General features: G+C 36.9%; 1 protein-coding gene across 1 annotated transcript in view; it reads left to right on the top strand.

The window, feature by feature from the left end:
• Positions 1-24,130, top strand: part of GRB14 (growth factor receptor bound protein 14) — a gene marked incomplete at its 5' end in the record, with an annotated part of 67,306 nt that overhangs the window by 14,590 nt on the left and 28,586 nt on the right. Inside the window, one exon of the mRNA XM_082483226.1 lies at positions 23,035-23,191. Coding sequence (XP_082339352.1) covers positions 23,035-23,191 — 157 coding nt within the window. The remainder of the gene's footprint in view (positions 1-23,034; positions 23,192-24,130) is intronic.

Genomic DNA, 24,130 nt, shown 5'->3' with positions numbered 1-24,130 from the left:
GAAGGCATAATTGGCTTTCAAAGCCGGTCTGTATCTCACATTTATCAGAACTCCTCTTGGCTTTCAGATGGTGAAGTGATTCTGCAAGGCTTGTACTTAAAAGTTGAGATGTAATTTATTTTATTGTATTTATTTATTTTAGTTTTTTTTTTATTTTAATTATTTTATTTTATTTTGTTTTATTTTATTTTATTAAATATGTGTTTGTGAAATTTAAGAGATGAAGGTATTCCTCAATGTCATTTTTAGTACTCTTGGGTGCAACTGATGTGTATAAGTAAATTACTGTAGTATTTTTGTTTAAAGTCATAAAATCATACAGTCAGAATAGGTTGGGTTGGAAGGGACTTTTAAAGGTCATCTAGTTCGCCCCCCCCTGCAATGAGCAGGGACGTCTTCAGCTAGATCAGGTTGCTCAGAGCCCCAGTCAAATCAGATCTGAATATTGGAATTTTATTACAAAGTCAAACACAACATGTGTTTGATTACTTTCTAAATAGGTCTGATCTGTATATCTGACTGGAGAAGATAAAATACAGATAGTCTCAGTGAGGAAAATAATCCTCTGCTTCACCTTGCAGGCAAATAGGTCAATATTATTCATAGAACAAAAAGCTGCATGTGCTTTACAAGAGCCAGGGACCTTCAGTACCCAGGGGTAAGGAGAAATGGCTTGGGTTATTTTTGTTTCTTTTCCAATAAAGCCACTAATGCAATGCCCTGAGATTTACATTTACTGTTTCCCAAACATTTTTCCATAAGATCCAAGGAAAAAAGATTCTAGAGGGAGTTTTTTGTTCTGGTGCTGCAAACATATGTGTGTCTAATCTTCTTGGGAGTAAAATGCCTACAGGATCAGGCTCTGGTACCACAAGTTGTTTTCTGAATCTCACAGCAAAATTTTGAAGCTATATTACAGAATTTTGAGAATATGCTCCCACAGGAAATAAAAACTTTGTGCCTGAAAGGTAAAAACCTAATTACAAACACTTGACATTTATCATAGCTATCTCTAGTAGAAAAGGATGTTCATTCCAAGTGTTACAGAATTAACACTTTAAACTTGATCTCTAGAATAGTTTTTTATTCTTCTGATTTCTCAAAACAGTCATAAGAATTTTGGACTGGAGCTTAAGAGAGAAAAATAAAAGTAAATAAATATAATACCTTAAACCTAGAAGATTAGTTGCTATGCATCTGTTGCTGCTATAGACTCAATGTAAAACGAGTCAAAGTTAGAACTGAACCTTTATTATCAGGAAATGGCTAATAATCTGCTGTATTTTGACTGATTTTATGATTTTATTAAAAGCTCTTATTTTAAAGTTAACTGAACAGGGATCAAATGTCTGTCTCCAAACAAGTTCTCTTTGTGACTTGGCATCAGTTTCTTATCAGTTTTTTTCCACCCTGTATGTCTCAATCAAGGACAACAGGTTTTGAAAGTTTAGGAAAATATTTATCTTTACTTCCTATTCCCTGGCAGTATTTTATTACTATTTGAGAGCTGCAGGTAAAATGCCAATGCATTGAAGGTTTTAGTTTTTGGGAGGGAGCTGTATTCTTTTTGTATTTATGGTGTTCTTGTTCATCAACAGAATTTACCAAAGCCCTACTGATTTTAGGATTTCAGGAAAGTAATTTAGCTCGAAAATAGATACTTTGAATCCATGGATTCTGAAGTATCTTGCTAGTGCCAGTGACCTGTTATGTAGTTTTTGCCTCTTATGAAACTCTTGAAACAGAAAATTACTTGAAATCACATTGTTTAACTTGTCAGTATATAGTTTCTTATGTTCTGGAAACAAAATTTTTTTGGGGTGACTACAGAGTGTGCTCATCTCTAATTACAAAGGGAAAAGCACTATCAATATGATCTAGTGAATTTTAGCATGGATTATTGTAATATTTGCAAAGTCAGTTCTGAATGCTTCTAAGATGTATACATCAGATGTGTGCTAAATAATACACTTGCATTAACTTTCTATGGCACTACAGTAGTCTGCATATCTGAAACATTATTGTTTGAGGTGTTATGAATACTTAATACAAATAATTTTTGCAGAATGCCTGCAGTCTTCATCTATGGTGAGCAATGTTTCTGACGTGAGCTGCTTGTTCAAAAGAAATATCGAATATCGCGGTTCTAACATCTGTTTAATAATTTGGTTTACAACAGGATTGTTGCTTACTCATGCTGCATAAAACCAAAACTGTTTTTCTGCTATTAAGCACATTGAGACTGTAAAAAAAAGATTACAGCTTGCCTTATCATATAAACCATGTAAAATCCTACCCTTTTTGACAAAGAAGGAAAGAAAAACCCCTGGTTTCCTTAATAGAACCATGTTAATGAAATCAGATTTGTTATGCAGATACATAAAGTAAATATGTGAGTAGGGGTGATCAACAACTTGAGTTCATAAAACAGTCTTAAATTTCACTCACTTGTAACATTATACGTGCCACATTTCCAGGCTTTTGTTGCATTGCAAAGGTAGAAATTGCATTACTTTAAATAAAAGGGGAGTTTTGCTGCTGCATTGAATAAAGGTAATTAAGAATAATAAAATTAAACTCCATGGATTCAGTGCATCTATTCTGATGCTCAGTTACTTTCCTGAAACCCTAAAATTGGAAGCACTGAAGAGTATTTTGTTTGCTGGAAAAAGCCAGGAAAAAAAAACAAAAAAAACAACAACACTATAACCACTCAGTGAAAAGTGCTAGATTACAGTCTTTAACGATTTGTTTTTTGTTTTTGTTTTGACAGTGAAGACAGAGTTCTGAGTGATAGAAGTGCTTGTTGTTCTGCTTATTTTTATATCCAGAGATAGCAGTGTGGGCCCTTCCAAGGACAGAAGACGAGTTTTCAAGCTCTTTGGTTGGTTAATTTCTAGTTAGTCCTACCCCAGTGTCTTCTGTAATTGGTTTTGAGTAGGACTGGATTCACATAAACAGTCACATTTACTATATCCTTAGTCTTTTCTTTGCACTGACTCCCCAATATTTGGGTTATGAGAAATTAGGCTTCAAGGAATATTGCTAACTACTTTGTTCTGCTTCATTTTACCACCTGGATGAAGGTTGGCGAGTTTTGTGAAAAGCAGACATGAGTTTGTCTTCAAGAAGAGTAACATTGCCTGCAGTTATGCCAATAACTCTGCAGAAATGGGTATGGCATTTAAATCGGTCCTGTAATTCTGACTTTAGTATGGGTTGGTAATACATTTGCTTAGTGTAAATAAACAATGTTTAAAATAAACAGGGCTATATTTGATTTTCCACTTTTTTTATTTATCTAGTGTAATAAGAATTTTTCTTTTCTGATAAATGTAGATTTTTTAATTTCATTATGTGAAATATATGTTTACATAATGCATATAAATATATATGTGTGCATAATTGAATATTTGTTACTGTGCTTTTTTCTCTGTTACTGTAATTCTGTACCTGCAAGAATTCTGAAAAAAATTGATTTTGCTTACAGATTAATGTATTTTTTATGTATAAAGTGTCATAATTACATTTCAGAATATTAAAATGTGCCTCTGTAAACAGCTATGGTACTGTTCCTAATGGGCATTTATTGGAGAATTCCACAGGCTTTGGATCAGCCTTAAACACAACATACTTTTTCCTCACTCTCTCTGACTAACACCTTAACAGTGGATGGTCCATCATGTATTTTGGGAATCGGGGTAACACTGTACAATGTTTCTCTGTAGCCACTGTAGTTTGCCTTTTTCTGTTATCTCACTAAAAAGTGGAAGCAATGCAAAATCATTATGCCTATGTGCACTAGCATTGCCCGGTGTAACTCTATGCATTGGGGGTATCTATGAAGTTAAAAATACACAGGGAAGTGAAGTATGGAGATATGACTCTCTGCTAAGCCAGATATATTAACTTCTGAGAAGTTAGTTCAAACAAACTGTAAGTAATTCATTAGTTCGATTTATTTTGTAAATGTGTAGGTATTTTTCAAAAATTCATTGCTGCATAATGTGCCTGAATCACTGTTAATAGACTCTTCTGTTACTCGGAGGCTTTTAATATACCAGCAGTGTGAAAAATGAAATTTCACTGAAATATTGCTACAGTATTAAATGGTTCTCATGAGCAATTTACACAGGACACAGCATATACTTCTTATGGCGTAAGTCCAGTGGCTCTAAAATAGTATATGAACACATAGCTCTTATTGATTTGGGATGTATGGTATTGTTTCAGATTACTTCATTGTTTGAGTAGAAGGGGAAGCCTGTGAACATACAATTTTAGTGTGATTGATTTGTACAGATGAGACTATACTACTGTCTTAATAACATGATCATATTCTATTCTGGTATAGTAACTTCCCTTTCAGATTTAGATGGGTGCAAGATGTGCTCTTACACAGGTTTTATTCTAACAAGTTGGTATATCTCTGTTACACTCCTCAAAAATACTCTTTTAAAAATTGCAGTTTAAGTTTACCTTCTCAGCTCTCATCCTCTCAATCCTGTGGTTTCCTCCCCTTCCTCTCTCCCTCCTCTGAGTACTGCTCCCGGTCTCAAATCTTCAGTTGTCATAGTTTTTTTTATTTTTGGCTGTTCTTTGGTTATTTGTACGTTAGGAGATGAAGGTCTTTGTTCTTGCAGCATGTAGCTGTGTTGGACTCCTCTGGTATGCACACAGCAGTACTCGGTGCTATGTGGGAGGGGAGAGATGTGTAACTTTGCTCACTCTAGCCTTCACAAGGCTAGGAAACTCAGTTTTAGCTGTACTGTATATTTTAATGGATTGCTTTTCTTTTTTTGCTGTTGAGACGTGAGCATCATCCTCCGAGGAAACTTAAGGGTTTTTCTCTTTTGACAAATGCACGGTGAGTAAGATCATTTTCTGTGTATTCTCTCCTATTTTAATACACAGATATTTTCACACTACTGTCAAATTAGCTGTCAGCAGTTACTGGCTTTACTTCTCTTTATCTGTGCACTTTGTAAACCCAAAATAAAAATAATGGAAGTAGTAGGAGGAAGCAGCACAGGATGTTGCCTTAGGTAGGTAGGGTTACACACAGCTGCAAAAATTCTCAAAGGCATATGTCCTCACTGAGGGCTCACTGTGTGCCAAATTTAATAGTCCTGTTTATGCTTGTGATGTTTTTATCTGTGCATGTAGAATTACTCCTGAAAGTATCCCTTCTCTCTATTCCGAAGGTGCTTTTGTTATTTCTGTAGCAATACCCCAATTTCTGGAACTGGCATAGTGCAGGGAGGCAGGCAAGAAGGAACCTTGCTTTTAAGGGATAATGTTTGTGCATGTGTAAATTTGGTTTTGTTTCTCATGGACATTAGAACCTCAAACATCACCTCTGACTTAAAGTAGTGCAACTTCTATTTTTTGTAATGCAAGAAGGACTTGGAAATGTAAAAATGTTACGTTACCACTACATAGTCAAGAGAAACTTAAGCTTTAGCTTATAAAGTATTATTTTAGGCTATCGATCATCCCCAATCACTATTTCTTAAGTCCATGGAATGGGTAATTGTGTAAGAAGTATAGTTTAATTATTATGGTACTGCAAAAATTGCAAGTCCTTCTTTTTTTCTCCCTCATAAAAGGTAAAATTTTGCATTATCACCATGCTAATCTGACTGTTCTGCCAGTTTCTTAAATACATGGGCTTTTCTCATTTTCATTCCAGATATCTAAGATGCTTTGTCCAAAGTTATTTTATACTTCTTTCTGTTTTAAAATCTGCTATGAAATACTTATCACAGTTGACATGTTTTATTCTTAAGTAATGTATTTTTAACTAAAGCTACAGGGCCTCGTTTAGATTCCAAGGGGTCTTTTAGCACAGGCAGAAAAATGACTTGCTTAATAAGCATGGGGAATTATGCATATTGAATACTATTAAAACCAGATTTATAGTGTGTATATAGACTAGACATATAATTAATCCAGCACGGTTAGAGCAAATGTCTTCTTTAACTTTTGGATGAATAACGTTGTACTCCTCTAAAAACATTTTAAGGAAATTAGATTTAAAAGGTCATAATACATTCAAAGCATTGTTTTACAGTCAAAGACCAATCATTTAGTCGAGATAAACACCTACAAGTCAACTAGACTTGTTAGGCGATAGGTAGGAGAGTACTTATGCACCTGATGTTGGATGCAAGGTGTATAAACAGTGAGAGTTGTAGTTTTTTCCACAACAGCTGGGAACGTCATAGCATATTGGGTCACAATAGGCGGTGTTTATTGCGGCTGAATAATTTCCAGTGATTCTTGAAGAGTTTGCATAGTGTCTTTTAAATGGAAGGAATATTGATTAGAAATTGAGAATGTGGTTTAGATTGCTCAAATCCAGGACTGGTATAAGCATTCAAATTTCAAGATTCTCCTGCATCTTTATTCCATCTATTTTTCTGGCCTGAAATCACACGCTGCTTTAATCAACACTTGCCCCTCCCCCAAGGAAAAATGGCCACTTAAGCCAAATTGTACTGAGAATTAGTAATGTCTGTCTGCAGGGCTAAGAGCATGAAAGTAATTTTTCGGTTTTGCATTTGGATTTCCTGAGATGAAAGGCCAATGTGCTAATCCAGGAATTTTACATAAGGCACTTTAAGTGACATGATAATGGTGTCATTAAATGGATACCTTTTATAAAATAACTGGAGGCAGACAAAGCGTTCATGTATGAAATGTCTCTTCGTAAGGACAGTTTGAAAAATAGTAATTTAAAAATGAATAAACAACACCCGTGCCCTCTTTGTCTTTTGTGCAGTAATAAAAATAAAAGCGATACAGTAATAAAGAATATAATAATAAATACAACAATAAAGCCAAAGAAAGGGTAACATCCCACAAAGATTTGAATACAGATGAGAGGTTTAAGTGGGGGATGGACTTGGGTGTGCTTTAAATACTTTGGGAATAGTGGTCAGAAAACCTGTGGTGGTTGAGGTGAATTATTTGAATCACGGCAAGGTCTTATTCTTAATGGAGTGCTTTGTTTCATGACTTATTGAGGGATCTGAGAGAAGATAATGGGGATAACTATAGGTAAAGCAGTAAGATGGGCCTGAGTGGACATTCAGTATAGAATTAGATCTTAGAGGTAAATTACTAGGATAAAGCATCAGGATATGCTGCTACTGCACCTGCAGAGTTTGATACAAATATTAAGGTTTTGAGCCCGAACAAGAGTTAAGGAAGGTTGAGGAGGAGGAGGAATATATTGGGGAATGGGCAGAGACCCAAACTGAATTCAGGAGACTGGTAGTGTGTTTTTTGGAAGAAGTTTATTTTTAAAATTGCTAGAAGGCCAAGCTAGTAAGTAGGCTCAAGGAAAGGTCTTGCCACCTTTATGGTTTTAACATGTGCTAAAAGCTGCATTTTGTTTGGGGAGAGCTGGAATTCTTGCTTCCTCTTGATGATACATAAAAACTCGTGAAACTAGTTTTGCAAGTTTCTCCCTCAGATACTTGTTTGAGGGAGCATACAGCTTTCATGTTAGCTATGAAAAGATTCATGAACTGCCTAGACTGCAGTCATCTGTCGTACTCTACTTGCACATACTAAATTACCTACTCACGATAGAGGCTGACATGGTGCTGGAGATTCTGTTTGTGGATGATAGGGAAGAAGGAGGGTGGCAGACTAGCATTTTCTGTCATTGTGGGAGAAATCTGGTTAGGTCCAGGGACTGTTTAGGAGAGAGCTACTGACAGAGCCTCCTCAGGGGAAGGTATTGTAGAATCTTTCCACTTCCTGATGATGTTGGCCAAATAAATCTAGATCTGATACTATACTTGAGGAGGGTTCTGGGACTAATTTTTGCTTTGAATGTGTACTCTTTATACTCAAGCAGGCACCTACAAATGGATTCTGGTATAGCAGTCATATACCTGTGGCCACTTGTATTTCCTGCTTTGAATAACGTGAAACCAGTAAAGCTTCCTACTATTTTTATTGTGTATAAAAGTGATCCCACATGTATAAATGAAGTTAAAATGGGACTACTTTTAGCAATCCCTATAGCTTCAGCTACTGGGGTGGAGGCAGAGGGTTTTTCTATGCTGTGACATTCCAGTTTCTACAAGCAATCAAATTTTATAGAATATTTTATACACAAAATTGTCAACAATCTTGGAATTTAAAATATATAGCATTATGCTGCACAGTTGCCATTCAAGGTAGATAGGGATGTGTGTGTGTGTGTGACAGAGTGAATAATAAGTGCACAGAGCTTTTAAAAAAACTCTTTTAAAATATCAATGGTTTAATACACTTGGTCATTACTTGTCCCTTGTACAGTTTGTCAAGGTTTAGTGGCACAATTAACGTTGCACTCTGTCTCCTCTCTGTCTTCAGTTCTTGAACAAATCTTTGATATGTTTTTCAGTTTCTTCTTGCCTTCTTTGAACATCTAACATTCTTCATACAGTAACCAAGGAAATTGGCAGTGTTTAGTGCCCTACTCTGCTCATAATCCTTTTCTGTTGGCAGAAATCCTTTGGAAAAAAACAGCTTTTTCATCAATTGAAGAAAGTGCTTGGCCATTTTCTAGTTCTAGTACTTTAGTCTCCTCTTGAATAAATTAGGCTTCAAGAAGTCAGAACTTGACCTTCAGACTGTGTTATCTAGCCTTGAAGTATATCAAGAGCTATTGCTGAATAGTTATTTCTACTGGTAGTAAAACCCATGCTGATTATGCTGCATTGCTGTATATGAGGGGAGAAACTGAACAAACTGCACACAAGGTGTTGGTGTCAGTCCTGTGCAAAAAATCAAATTTCTCTTACTTGTATGTCTTCTGTGTGTGTTACTTTCAACATGCTACAATAAATAACCAAGTACCTGAAAAATTAGATTTTATTTACTTTTGGTAAATTGAAGATATACTAATGTATACAAAGAAAGTTCATCACCTTACACCAAGGAATTATTCATATTTAAGCTCACTTTCTTCCTCATTTTCATGCTGTTGCTATGGGTACTGGCTATGCTCCATGCTGCCCCGCTCCTTGTTTTGCTTCCTTGCATCAAGAACAGAGGCAGGACCAAACCAACAAAACACCAGCTGCCTTAAGGACCTAAAGAAGAAGTTACAACTGTATGGTCGAAACTTCTGAACCAATATAATTCTACTGTAATACTGGAAATTTTACCCTGGTTCCAGTTCATCTTAGTATCTTACACTTGGTAGTGACTTCCTAAACTTTCTTTTTTGAAGTTGCCTTTATTTGATTGCTTTCAATCCTCCATTTGTGATTACATTAGTTCAAGGCAACCTGTTTTTCATAGTTTAAAGTAGTTACGTGAGAACAGATTTATTCTGGCACAGTACAGCGCATAATGGGTGCCTAGGGAACAGTACAAAGCAAGGCGAGTCAAGCTTCCCAAGTCACACTTTCCAAGAATATATATCCAGTTTCTTGAGCCAGAGTTGATAGGCTCTCATCATATTTCTGATATTTCTCATAGCATATTTCATCTTCTCTCTCTAGCGGATCCTAATGGCTGTCTTGGACTGCTGACCTATATCTCCACCAATACACATGCTTGGGCATCAAAAATGTTAACTTGGAAAGACATCTTTGGTTCCTTTCTTTCCCATGCCTTGCACATCCCTGAGGTTACAGCTTCCTGTTGTTTGTCTTTGCTGATACCTTTCCTGTTTGGCATTGCTAAAATTCTTGTTAAGGACTGAGACCTGGGAGGAAGCATTCAGTTGACACCCTCAATGCTTTTCCTTTATTTCCTACTAGAATCCTCTTTTTTTTTTTTTTTCACTATTCTGTAGCATACTCTGATTTCTTCACAGTCGTTTTTCATCACTCTTGTTGCGTATTGTGTCATTTTCACCTCCGAACTTTGCCCTAACATAACATTGTGCTCTTTTTCTTAGACCACTTAGACTGCTTTTCTGAACCAGTTGATTCCCTTCTCCAAGAGGTTAGCAATTAAGTAGTATCTAGACTGAATAGCAATTGGAGCCCTCTGCTTGTCTTGTACTAGCCTGACAGTCAGACTTAACTAGCTCATGACATTACCCACCAGCTGTGTATGCAAGCCCTCAATGTTGTCATTTTTCCTTTCGTCCTGTTGATTGTAACTTGTTGGTGTCTGTCACCATCCTTTGGGTATCCTGTTTGACGAGGCTTTTAGGATGTTCATAACACAAATAAAATACTTACGTTCATGATGATATGAACAAGGCTTGTGTGAGGGGAACAGAAGCAGCAGCCAGACAACCCAGAAGGCCCCGAATGTAGGGTATCACAGCGTGTGTAGAGTTGAGAAATGTGCTACTGACTTCTCAGTTTTCCTGTATGACTGAAGGTTGTTCAGTCTACATACCTCATTTTCATTTTAGAACAAATGATTAGAGGTAAATATTGTCAAAATACACCAACTTTCTGAAATTATTAGTCTTTCCTTATTTCTTCATCATCCACCTAACATTATCTTTTTGTTCCACTTTGTTCAGTTGGTTTAGTCAGTATCTCCTGCATTAGATGACTATTACATTTTTGCTGATAATTACAGGGCCTAATTTCCATGTCCAGGTGCTCCTTGTCTTTTTTCTCTTCCTGTAGAGGTTTGTATTTGTCAGCAAATTTTGCTGACAAATCTGTAATAATGTGACAGTGCATAGTTGAAGGTTTTACGTGGTTTGAGTAGTCTTACTAGCTTTATTGCAGGATTTACTCTTTATTTGGATTTTATGCTTTGGCTGGAGGGAACAATGCTATATGAATAAAATGAAAGACAAGTTGAAAAGTGCTGAACAATAAAATGTTCTGTCAGAAGAACTATTCTACAGCAATTAAACCTTGCTGTTATATACCACCACTGACTAGCAAGTGATACCCAGAGACAGTGCTGGGCTGATAGGATGATATAGTCTGACCCAGCAAAGTAGTTTTTTTGGTCTTACACCAAATGGGAAAGTGCTTCAGCATTTTAAACCACCTATTTATTATAGTGGTTTAACCTACGTAGCCTTTGTCACATTTGCTCTGGACATTCCTTGTATGACTCCAGAAATTCTGAGAAAACTTCCAAACTGTATCTTCTTTAGCTAATAATCTAAACTTTGTTTGGTCTTATAGAGTCTACGTTCTTTTCTCCTCTGGTGACCGCCATGGGAATACATAGGTGTTAAAGGTGATGACAAAGGCATTCTTTGATTTGAAGCTGTGTTGTAGTTCAAGACAGAACTTCTGTATAAAATTGTAAAAGAATGTTTTAAGAAAAAATCTTCTCTTTTTTTTAATTTTTATTTAAAAGATTTATTTTAAGACTGCTGCAAAGGAAATGGGAAACTAACTGATCTCTTAATGGTGTTTTTCAGAGACTTGGTCTTTTTCAGCTTCAGCAAGAGACCTGCTCTACTGAGAAAGCAGCAACACAGTGTGAAAAACCTGGTAGAAACAATAGGTACTTCTTTTTATAGCTGGTATCTTTTCAGAAACATAGAGTGCAGCCAGAATGTGGCAATAACAGATTTGCTTTTTCTTGTGCTGGAACACAGCATTCTATTTATCTCTGACAAGCGAAGGATATGTTGGACAAACTGCACTATTAAATACAGAAAGCCTCATTTAAATAATGTTAGTGCTTTGACATAAATAGGGACAAGCTATTCAAACATGAGGCTGATAACATTCTGCCCTTAACTTTGTTGTACACAGAAAACAAAAAACAGAAGTGTCTTTTAGTGGCTTTATGTTGAAATTTCTTTCTCCCCTGATCTTCCTATATGACTTCTTTGGAAAGTAGAGTAGTGTGTGGATAATTTCTACTGTATTTCTAGTTTGGGGGATAAAGAACACTGGTGCTCTGGGAACTTTTTCCATTTTCTGTTCATTTTGTATTTCACAAAATATTTTTTAAAAAATGAAATACTAAAGTTCTTCCTTCAAGTCAGATTCTTTGAATCCTCTCATATGATTTTCCATCTCATCCCTCTTTTAAAGTCCAGTTAGTCTAACTGGGTATTTTTCCATCAGTATATGGTAGGTGCATTCTAAACATTGCTATTTTATATAGTAAAATGTAAAGCTCTATGTTACTATTAAATATATAAAAGCAATACAAAGTTAAGACTTAGCAGGCAGTGTGGAAGGAAAGGACTGAAAATACTAAATAACATAAGTTTACTAATGGGGCTAATAAGCTGTTCGCTCCCACTAAATTAAATTTTCATGACGAAAAGTTTATGTGAAAGTACACTCTTATTAACCTTAATGCAGTAATCAAGTCCGGTATGAATATTTATCTCTTTAAATCAAACAATAAGGTTTTTGACATTTTATCATAAAGAACTTGGTTTGGGGGCAAAAACTGAAACTCTTAGCCACTACCAAGACGAGACTTGCACCTTGCTAGTAGTTTCAGCAATTTTCTCTGAATTTCATGAGAAATATTAAGGTAGCTCTGAATGAAGGTAATGGCTCATTAAGCACGTACGTTTAGCCTAAATAACTTAAGCTTTGTACTGTGAGCTGTATTGGTTGGACATACTGAAGTATATGAAAAAGTGTGGGGACTCTGACACTAAGAGGTGGTGATGCGTGGCTAGAAGGGACAATAGCTTGTGTAAACATGTACTTGTTCAGAAGTTGGATTATGTTATGTTCTCCACTGAGTTTTACAGTAACTTTCCCATGGTTAAAGAATTCTACCCATTTCACTGGATTGTTGTAATCGTTTATGTAAACCCTCTTGTCTTCCTAATTGGCATGTATGTCTATGTACTGGGTTTAGGTTAACCAGGCAGCTATATGTACTGTGCACTGAGGTTCAGAAGAGACCTACGTTTGATTAGCTGTCTGTAAGTAAGTGGTACACAGAAGACAAGAATATGGAACCTTTTACCTTTCCCAGGGCCAAGAGGTTTTTCAAATACCTCTGTGTCAGATGTTAATGTAAACACTTAGCGTTACTCAATAATGTGATGAAAAATAACTAAGAATTATTTTTATCATGGCTTGTAAGGCATGGGTTCTCCACTCTGATTTAAAGGTTAGTATGAGTAAGAGTCTGAAATAACTTGACTATAGCCAGTTGTTCTAAAAATGAACCGTTCATTCCAAGTTTATCTTTATTTTGCAGTCTCTTACTCCCTGACCGTTTAATCTTCATAATAGCTCTTCTTTTGAAGGACTTGGGAAAAGTTATTGATACCAATCAATGTGAACTGCATTATCCCACTGAGATTTTTCAGAAATATGAGGATTACTCTAAACCATTCTAGTAACTGCTATGATCGAGATGGGGAAAAGTTCTTATAAGTTTGAGTGGATTTTCTCTAGGAAGAGACAGATTTATGTAAAGTTAGCAGATTCTTACCTATCTGCCTGGCAATGGCAACTCACAAATTAACAATGCAACACCCTGAAATTAATCTGCCACAGTAGCCTTTGGGCTTTTCCTCTTTCTCAGGACTGAACCAAAGTTTATACCCTGTGCACATCAGATGAAGTAACAGGTGGAGTGTAAGCCTCCATTTCTATTGATGTTAGGATAGACTGAGGTTTGCCATTTAAGTTTCTTTAAATTTTAGACTGTATAACCTTCTCTTAATGATTTGATTTTTGGCTTTTCATTTCCAGTGTCCCTCTCTTTAAACTGGCAAATTTATTTCACCTGTACAGTGTAGATCTAGGAACATATTCTTCCATATCCGTTGTGAATAATTAATGCAAATAAATCATTTAGCTGCTCTACAGTGTGTTTATCTTGTATAAGCGATCCTTTGACTGCTTAATCATCTAGCAAACCTGCTAATTTTCTTTCATTTCTGCTATTCCGTTGAATTGTATTGTTTGAAATTTTTGCTAATGATGTTTAAATTTCCTCACAGCTTTCTAGTTATTCATACACATCTTACCAGTTGTACTTGAAATGCCTCTTTAGCTGCTTTTGTTTGGAACATCCATAGTCTGAAAAAGATCTCTGGTAAGGCAGAATAATTTGAGACTCTCTATTTAAATAAATTGTCCCATCCACCCCTGCCTTTCCTTATAAATAATGTGCATTCTTTTTAAGGACTTTATTGTGGTTTTTACTTCTATAGAACTCTTTGCATTTCTTACTCCTGATTTGGTCCTTTGTTGTGGTAATGGCTGTTGATGGTGATAAATCTTTCACTTTCTATGTTTAAACTGCGTGTTATTTATTACTGCAATTCTTACGGTATATTGAACTTCACAATGTAGCTGTTGTTACTTAATTCTCCAGCTATAGTAACTTTTTGAGCAAAGTATCATATAATTATAGTTATCATATAGTTAACGATAATCTCACTTTCTGCTCTAAAAGCAGTTGCACTGTGAGTTAATTGTCCAAAGCGTGGAAGTTGCTTTCTCTAGACCTTGCCTTTTGTTCAGTTTTATCTTCTATAACTATTTTATTACAATTTATAACTATATTTGCTTCTGTTGACCAAGTGAAAAAAAAAAAAAAAAGTTGAAAAAGTGAATGTATCAAATTCAGGATTAAATAATGATATTTATATTTTAACTTCCCTGTTGTCTTTCAAACCTTGTTTCTCTTCAGTTTTACTGACGTTGTCTTTGAGATGATTGCATGTCAGCATTGTCCTCATTCTGCCATTTTTCCTAACATCATAATGTGATTATCATAACCTTTGTTTGAAAGAACTTTGCTGGTATATTTTTGCACATAGCTTATTATAATTTGGAGATCTGCATAATTTAACCTCCCTTTTTATAATACAACATATTTACACATCTAAAGCAGTAGTCGTATGAACAAGTCTAAGTGCTTTACAAATCTTAATGAGTTCAATCTGTTACCCTGCTGTACAGAAACAGATTTCAGTTCCCATGACCCATTTTACAAAAAGGAAACTGAGGGACTAATACTGACTTGCCCAAAGTCAGATGGCAAATACATATTTTAAAAGTAAGAACTAGACCTTTCTTTGCCTATAGGTAATCTCAAATATTTTTTGTTACTTTTTCACATTGCTTTTTAGCTCCTTTTTTGTGTGTGATGTTTCCATTCCTGGGATGGTCAATCTTGTGTTGGATTATGTAGAACCATACTAAGAGTCTGGGGGAGGGGAGTGACTATATGGGCTATATAATAGAGAGAGTTGTCATAGTGCCATAGTAAAGTATCAGAAGACTACTACAGAAATTGTTTGAGTTGATAATGTGCACACACTGTTACTGTGAAATTAAACTTTTTTTTAATACCTTCTAACAGAATTTTTAGGTCTAAAAAAATTCATTGTGTTTTGAGGCAACAAATTAATTAATTGCTAGAGAAATTGTCACTGTTCTTGCATTTGAATAAAGGCTGGATATTGACATTATTTTGCTCTTCCTTTCTTGGAACTTTGATTTTGTTGCAAGACAGGCATAATTGATTATTAGTGTTTTTATACCTTTTAGTGTTTGTGAGACCATACCTCAATCTATCAATAATAGGTAAGTGTATGCCAAGTTCACTTTTTGTAACTTGGAAGAAGCTTCTCCCTCTTCATGCAAGTATTTCATTCTTTGGTATTTGCTGTCCTTGTAATCAGTGACTTGGTTTACCTTAAGGTTCTTTAAATTGATCTCCCAAGTCTTCAATGGATGGCTTCACAGACTGTTAAATGTGCTTAACTTTTCTTTAATAGCCTTGATGGTCCTATTGAAGAAGATGACAGTTTCACTTCATTTCATGTCACTTCTAAAGTGTCCAATCTGCCTACATTGGCTGTTTTTTATAAATTTTCTGTTTTGTACCTTGAGAAGAAAGCAAGGTATTCTAGAACACTGGAAGCATAGAATAAGAACTCAGGATTCACTGGGACCTGTATTTTACATAATTTTTTTTTTTTTATTGCATGTTGGAACTCATATTTGCCGCCTTCCCCCGTGGACAGGCTTCCAGGCAATTGTCCCTAATCACGGGGTGACAGTTCGTTCCTACATGCCTAATTACACACATTGACAAATCTGGGCAGACATCATGTGGTGCCTTGTGAACCCTTCCCAGAAGAGAGGTTCACAAGCTTAATGCCCACCGTTTTGGATTTGGGTGCCTAAAATGTTAACAAATCCTCTGTTGTTTTGCGTCTGTGCTTCAGTTCTCCGTGCTCATTCCACACAGGGACATGTGGGGGACAAATTTTGGAAAGCTTCCTCTTGCGGTGATAGAGAAAATAGTTGCTTTACAATGAGCAGCTACAGTTTATCATTGTGTGCACCTTTTTTTATTATTATTTATTTTAATGACAGATACAGATTTCTGCAAACTCTGAGAATCCTTTTGGCCCGGAAATCTTCCCTTTGGAGGAAATACTGGAAGCTGGCCTTTTAGCTGTGGACTGGGATATTTAAAGGGAATTTCTTGCATTCACACCTGATAATGAAGACAGCAAACCTAACATACTTTTTTTTTTTTTTTAACTATTCATGAGTTAACCTGCCCTTAAATATTTTTATGAATGCAGAATTTTGCTGATTCTCTCTAAAACCAAGACAGACTATCGCTAGACATCATAAAATGGTTCAAAATGCTAGAAATTTCCAATTGCTTCCATTGTAGTTCAAATACACTCCAAATTCCCCTACCCTCTGCCAATATCAATAAGCAAAAAAACTTTGTCTAGCAGCAGGCAAGGTTGGAAGTTGGAGAACAAATGCTTCAGGCAAATATCTTGTTAGTTAACACTAAAGACAGAGGTTAGCACAGTATCAGGCAGGATCTCAGGGGAAGTATGGCACCCTGGAGTGTAAGACTTTTTAAGGCCTGTTTTTGCATACAATAACTGTGCATTTAACATAAATGTGACTGAAATTGTAATGTAAGTGCAAAACGTGTGATGTTTTATTCATGGGGGAAAAATAATTGTAGAAATGATAAGCTAAAATTAGGTGCATGTATCTTTATACATGAGAGTGGCCTGTTTTTTTTTTTTTTTTTTTTTCTACGGTTCTGACCATCCACTGTCTTAATGGCTGTACAGAAGCATTAAGAATCATGTAACTGTCAGGTCATTTTGATGTAGACACCTAAATATGGACTCCATGTGCTGAATGGTTCTTTTTCTGTTGGATCTGCCTGGCTTTTTTCACGTGTTAGAACTTAGTTTGAAATTCCTCATTGCAGGGTATGGTCTTTCCATATGTTTGTGCTGTTTCTGCAGACTGGAACTTCCAAAACAGATGGCTTGAAGATTTTGAAGAATCGGACTTGGACACCTTAAATGTCTATGAAACACGTTGTTTAATCATTGTAGCAGAGAGTGTCGAAGAAGACTCAGGAGAGTAGAGTCCATCCTTCTCTTGCTTCTCCCTCCTCCCACACTGATTACCTTATGTGCTCTTTTATTTATTCTTTTAAGCAGTTTCTGATTTTTTGGCTCCTTCTGATTATTTTCTTAGTATAAAACCTAGGGTCTGCTTTTCATTTTCTGTGTTAAACACTAGGTTATATTTGTCAACATTGATTTTACATTCTGAGTTCAGATGATTAGTGAACTACAAACAATAATTATTTTATTTTGAAGCAACATTTCTTATCAAAATTTTTTTTGGAGTGATAAAGATACATCACATATACTGGGATCTTGACTGATTTTTAATATATTGAAAAATGGAAAGAGAACATGTAGGAAAGCTGTACCTCCTTGCCTGCTCCCATAGGCAAGGAAAATGATTAATGCTTGTCATGCTCAGCTTGGTGCTTTTCTTTTATAAAAAAATCTCAGCTGCTAATTTCTTACTTCCAGTGGCTTAAATGGAAGCAATTGAGATGTTTCTTTTTCTGACCTTGGGAAGAACTAAAATCTCCTTGTATTTATAAACTGGACAGGAAAGAAGATTTGAGCACCTCTGAGGCAACTTTTTCTAACTGTCTACTAATAGGTGTAGTCAAGGGAAGTTAAATAGCTTGCTTTAGAACAAAGCTTGAGAGTGTATAGTAATGAAAACTGTGATGACAGCTTGTTCTCAATTACCAGCTCTTTTCTTGTGTGCTACTTCTCAGACAAATCTTCAGGGGAAAAAAGTGAAAGAGAGTGAGGATGTCCTGACAGACTAATGCGGGATGGTAGCTGCTAATAAAAATAAAGAAGTGGTCACTTAATCTTCCACATCTCTGTAGGAGGTCAGCATAACTGCATCTTTAGCATAATTCTGCCACCCTTTAATTCTTGGAGCATCCCTGTCCTGGTTCGAGGTAAAACAGGACCAATTTTGTTCAGTAACTTTGTTTCTTAGCTGGGCCTCTTCTAACTACTGAAATTAACAGCATACTGTGCAGACACTGTTGACTCTCAGAATGATAAGATCTATGTTTACAGCTGATGCCCAGGCATGGTATGCAGAGAGGCTCTTGCTTATACTTATTGCTATAAGAAGCAAGGCCAGCTCACTTGGTTACTTGGAGGGTCGGAAGCGGAAAAGCATAGAGGGATCCCACCTGCAGGAAGGAGCGGACAGTACAGGTGACCCAAAACTGACCAACGGGGTATTCCATCCCATCTGCCTCATGCTCAGTATAAAAGCTGAGGGATAAAAGGGTCGCTGTCTTTCTTTAATGGCCGGCGTACAAGGAGGACTCTGTCTCTGCATCTGCCTTTGATCCCAATCCTGAATCCAGATCCAGAATCCAGTCCCTGTCCGTCATTGAGTCCTGCCTGGGACTGCCCCAGTGCCAACCAGTGACGTGCTTGTCATCCTGGGAGCTTGATAGGTTTTGTATATATTTCATTATTTCTTTTTATTTTATTATTAATATTTTGTTAAAGTAGTTTAGTTCCTTCTAAACTTGTCTCTTTTTCCCTCCTCTGCCTCTCTCTTTGAAGAGAGGTGGGGGGAGCATTTGTCGGTCCCATCTGAGGTGCCCTACGTCCCCAGTGGCCAATTTGGCCTAAACCACGACAACCCTCTACTTCTCTGGGAAGAGAAGTATTTGTTGGAACACATTTCCAAGGAAAAATGGGATTTTGAATTTATCCTCCTTCATCTGATCTACTCCCTTTGGAACAAATACATTCCCAGCAAATCCTACAAGAGACTTTGCTTCAAACACAGCAGAAAGCGCAGACTGAGCAACTTTTTCTAATTAAAAACCCACTCAAAGGTCACTCTAACTGATGAGATTTACACCATCACATTCAATTCATTAAACTAAAGCTGTAACAGAAGTTCAGAAGGGTCTGTTAGGTGACTGCCTGTCTGTTGTCTCCTGCTGTATTTGAATTCCTTGCAAGGAAGAGAAAAAGTGCACAGCATTCGTGTTTTATAAGGTAGCACGTGTCATAGCTGTGAGCTGGGGTGATCTGTTGTCCTATACCTCTGCAGGATTTATTTCCCTGTACTGAGAAAGCTGAGTGAGAATACTCAGAGAACATAAACTCTAGGGTTTTTTTCCGTTGTTTTTTGTTGTGTTGTTTTGGTTTGATTCAGCTGTGCTCCTGTAGTCCAAGGCCACCTCCAAGGCTTCCCACTCCTCCAGCTGAATGGCCGCAGGCAGCTCATTATCATGACTTGTGTTGCTGTCTTCAGCATTTTAAAAAGTCTTTTTCTATTTCTTCAGCAATAAGAGTGTAGTCATCTGCACTGCGGCTCTTAACCCTTTTAAAAAGAATTTCTGTAAAAATCATCCGTCAAGGGCCTCAGCATGGGCTGTACGTGCTCTTGCTGTAAAACAAGCTCGCCACCTAACTTGATGAGTACCTGGAGAAAGCTGTAGTTGCTAGTACCTGCTGGCAGGGTCCCTGCCCAGGGTGTGGCTCCTCACCCTGGCTTTATTGCAAGAATATTGGGAAATAGAATAGAATATTTCAGTTGGAAGGGACCTACAATGATCATCTAGTCCAATACGAGGAAAGGAGCTTTAATTCTCTCCTTTCCTTTCCCCTTCTATACTGTCTTTCTCCTTTCTGGCACTTGCGCCTGTAAAATCTTTTAGCTTCAGCCTGACACAGACTTACTGGAGAGGCTTAATGAAGCTGTCCCTGACCTTCAGTGCTGCCTAGAGGAGGACATGTTTTAAGGTGATGGGATGCTTTTTTGTCTACTCACCTGTACAGCCCTCTATCCCATTCGTAGCACACCCTGCCAGACACCTTTTTTAATTTCATCTTTGAATACATGCAATACTGCAGGAATTTAAATAATTCACACTGGTTTATCCTGAACTGCAGAACATAATTTCTGTGTGACTGGAGCAGGAGTTTAAGTTGTGTGTGTGTGGAACAAGACCCTACTGCAAGCAGGCTGCATTGCTACTGGTCTCGCTTGTTTAGCAGTGAGAACGCCGCCAAAGCATAGACATCTTGTAAAACCAACCACAGTCATCAACCATGGCTGCTTTGGTGGTCTCAATCATTGAATTCAATATTGATGTGGTCTTTTTGGCCTTTGTTTTAAATGCAAGTACTGGGCTGTAGCCTAGTCCTGTGGAAACTTTGGATTGACTTTCTCCAAGGTCTGCCTGTTGTCCGTGGAAGATTCTGCTTTGAGGTGGTTGATTCATGAGTAGAAAGAGATTTCCACACTATCGAAACGTGATTTTAATGTTTGTCGTATCCTGGAGATCGATGGCATGGCAAGGGTGGCTGAACCTCGTGTGGCACTTTTGAGCTGTCGTCATTTATTACCTGAAATATTACAGCAAGTCATCATGGACTTCATGCTGATTTAATATGCAGGGCCAAAGTTTGTAACAGAACTGCTGTATATGTAGTTCCATAGAGAAGCAGGTTTTTGGAGAGGAGTAAGGCCACCAGTGTGCTTTAATCTCTATGTGGTTTTGAAATGGAGTCTTTTTCCTTGTTCTTATGTTTGGAAAGCATCGGTAAGTTGATCCGATTTTTTGTTTGTTTGTTTTTATTTTGGGATTTTTGCCATTAGTGGGAGAGAAGCAGGTGGCAGGAGATAAAGTTGCAGCGGCTTTGCTCCCTTTCCTACCAACTTCGGCACAAACCTGAGAAGGCGCAGCAGTAACAAGTTAGGTCAACAATACATTGCCGATTGTTCATTAGATACGTGAAACAAGCATGTGTTTAGTAAGGTAGCAATTAAGGACTGACTGACAATAACATGCTTGTTTGTCTTTAAAGTGAGAACTTGCGTCTTGTTTAACGAAGGGCTTATAATGGTATTTAGGTTTTGTGCATCAAGTACAGGTGAGGTGTGCCATGTATTCTGATGAATATGGATAAATTGATTAAAGTGAAAGAAGGATTTTTGAGATAAATTAAAAACATCTTGGACGCCCTTTGTCTTGAGGATCTCTGTGCTTTGGTACAGTCGGGGTAGGCAGGGTAGTTTAACCCGTGCGGAGTTCCTTGCTGTTGTGGCCAGACTGTCACTAGCAAATGAGCTGCTTAGTGTTTCCATCGGCACAGTACAGAGCAGGCACTGCTCTGGGCATGGACAGTCAGACTCTTAGTGTCTTTGTAGAGAGGGAATAATGTTGCTCAGTCTTGCTTGACACTACTGGAAAATGTAAATATTGGGGAATAAATCCCATTCTTAAGGATGAATTCATGTATTCGCTTCCCAATCTCATGGCATTGAGTGGTTTTGGCTGAAAATGCTTGTTTGAAAATACAAAGAGTAAAAAAGATGCATTCCAGACTTGATTACTTAGTGTGTTTCTGAGTACCTGGAAGACTTCTATGGCATGTTTAATGTTGCTTCAAGTCTTCTATACCTACTGTTCATGTTTACCTGCCTGTTTGTGTTTATAATAAAATCTCAAACATCTGTTTTATTTTAGGAACTGTTACTATTCCAACGTACAGTACCACAGATGAGAGTTGGTCCTTGTGTCAGGAGCCTCAATATTTTTCCCTTTTTGTGTTTTGTCTACTTTTAAAAAATACGAAATAGAGGAAATCTAACAGAGTATTGAGTTTCTTGACTGCTGTGGGGAATATGAAATTATTTTCTACTCTTATACAAAAAAACCCTTGTGTTGACTTTAATGGGTTTAGTCACTGTGCAGAGTTTACAAAGACAGAGCACTAGTGATTTGTGTCAGTTCTATCCAATTCACTGATTCATCTAATTCATTTGATTAATTCTCCTTCAGGGAAAGAAAATATAGGAAAAAAAAATACCTAAATGGTCATGCCTTCTTTCAAACAGTCAATGTTCAATAAGAATTCCTCAGCCTTTTCATTTGAAACTTGAGCATAAGCAGGTTTAGCTTCACCTCTTCAAGAATTTAATGGACGCCCATTCTTCAGGACTCTAAGATATGTACTAATGTTGACAAATAAAATTTTTTAACTGAAATTTAAAAGTGAAAATGACAAGGATAAGTCATGAGAGCTTATCGTGCCTCCTTCCCCCTCCCCTCAACATACTTAACAGAATAAAGAAACTTGGAAAAACTACTGCGATAAAAGGTGATAAAAATTGTCAACTTTGTGATAAGTATGGGTCTTCTAGAACATTTTATTTACTTTCCTGGTCCTCCATGGTAATTCTTTTCCATGTACAACACTCGATTCTGTGTGTATGTATATATGGCCTTTTTTACTCATAGTTGCCGTTCTTGCTTGTCAAAATTTGAAGCAGCTCTGTAGCATCTCCTATTTTTATTGTCTATAGGATTGTGAGCTTCTGAAATCTGATTGCTGTTCTCTGAACTAACTCTAACTTTATCAAGTCTTTCTACAGTTCTGCAGTCACAGACTTGTTGAGTTTCACTGTTTATGCTCTGTGGTTTCTTCTTTAGCTTATAAGAGAAAGTACGGTTTCATCGTGTTTATTTACCTCTCTATTACAATTTTTTTTAAAGTGAATGCACCAATCTGTCCAGTGTCCTGTGGCAGGGGATGTCCAGTAGCCAAATTTAGAAGTGGGATATGCTTTGCTCAGCTCTTTTGTTCTCAGTTATGCCATTGCACTAGAGAGAAATGGCTGTCTTTAGTGTTGTATCCTATATTCTTGTCGCAGTCATGAAGCTGAGAGAGAAACATATTTGGACTAACTGAATCAAAGACTAAACTTCTGGATATTTTAGCTTTTTCATTTATTGCAGGTAATTAAAGTGTATAGTGAAGATGATACTAGCAGAGCTTTGGAAGTACCAAGTGATATAACAGCAAGGGATGTATGTCAGCTGTTGATATTGAAGAACCACTATATAGATGACCACAGCTGGACTCTGTTTGAACAACTTACCCAGACAGGTTTAGGTAAGACTAATACTATACAATGGTATGCCAATCAAGAAGGTGTTTGGTTTTCATTTTCCTGTAGAAGTACAATTGTAACAGAAAGGCTTGGAAGCAAAATGATGGGAAGGGCTTGTGTGAATTTGTTCTTTTGGGGGGTTTTTGCTTCTGTTTCTATTTTTTTGAAAGTATAGCTATTAAGTACATTTTGTAATAGTACATTTGCCTCACACTGCTTGATCTGCATCTGTAAAAGTGATTTGGAAGACACTGACCATTAAGGTTCTCGCTGCAAATTCTTTGCTCTTCCTTGCTTTTCTTTGGCAGTTCTTCTTCTTTTACTGACATTTCCTGCTTACAGCTAGCAAGACTTGGGTTATTTTCGTTGCAAATAAAATCTTTGTTGTCCCAAACACACCTGAGTGATATCCCTGACATCAAGGACGGGAAGCGGTTACACAGTGCTATTCTATCTGGACAATAGGACTCAGTCTTCAGAAACAATGTCAGAGTAGGCTGTCGGTATTTTCCTTTTCCTTTGACTAGATTTATTGTGAACTTTGGGACAAGACTACTTAAAAAGCAAAACAAAACGATTCTTCTAAAATTCCAGTTGTGGAGTAATGAACTCTGTTGAGGTGACTTTATGCTTAGTATTTTAAGTTGCTGGAAACTAAATGCTCTAACCTCCTTCCACATCATCAGTGTTCCTCTAGTGTAGTAAAACCCCTGTTTTTCTATTGCACAATTTAAAAGGTGTAATCTGTGGTTTCTGATTACAACTATAATTTTAACTTCTGGTCTCTGTTCCTTTTTGTAGTGTATAGATGTAATTTTGCAGCATAAAAACACATTATGACAAATTAAATATAGGGAGAAAGAGGATGTTTGCATAGATGTAAAAATGTGGGACATGGGGAAGACTTCAGTCAGCAAAAATGAGTTTAGAAGCCCACTGCT

This window comes from Vanellus vanellus (assembly GCF_965231255.1).
Source record: "Vanellus vanellus genome assembly, chromosome: 5".
In the NCBI taxonomy this organism is placed as follows: domain Eukaryota; kingdom Metazoa; phylum Chordata; class Aves; order Charadriiformes; family Charadriidae; genus Vanellus; species Vanellus vanellus.
The sequence above is the reverse complement of the archived record's forward strand: the minus strand, read 5'-3'. Positions and strand labels throughout refer to the sequence as shown.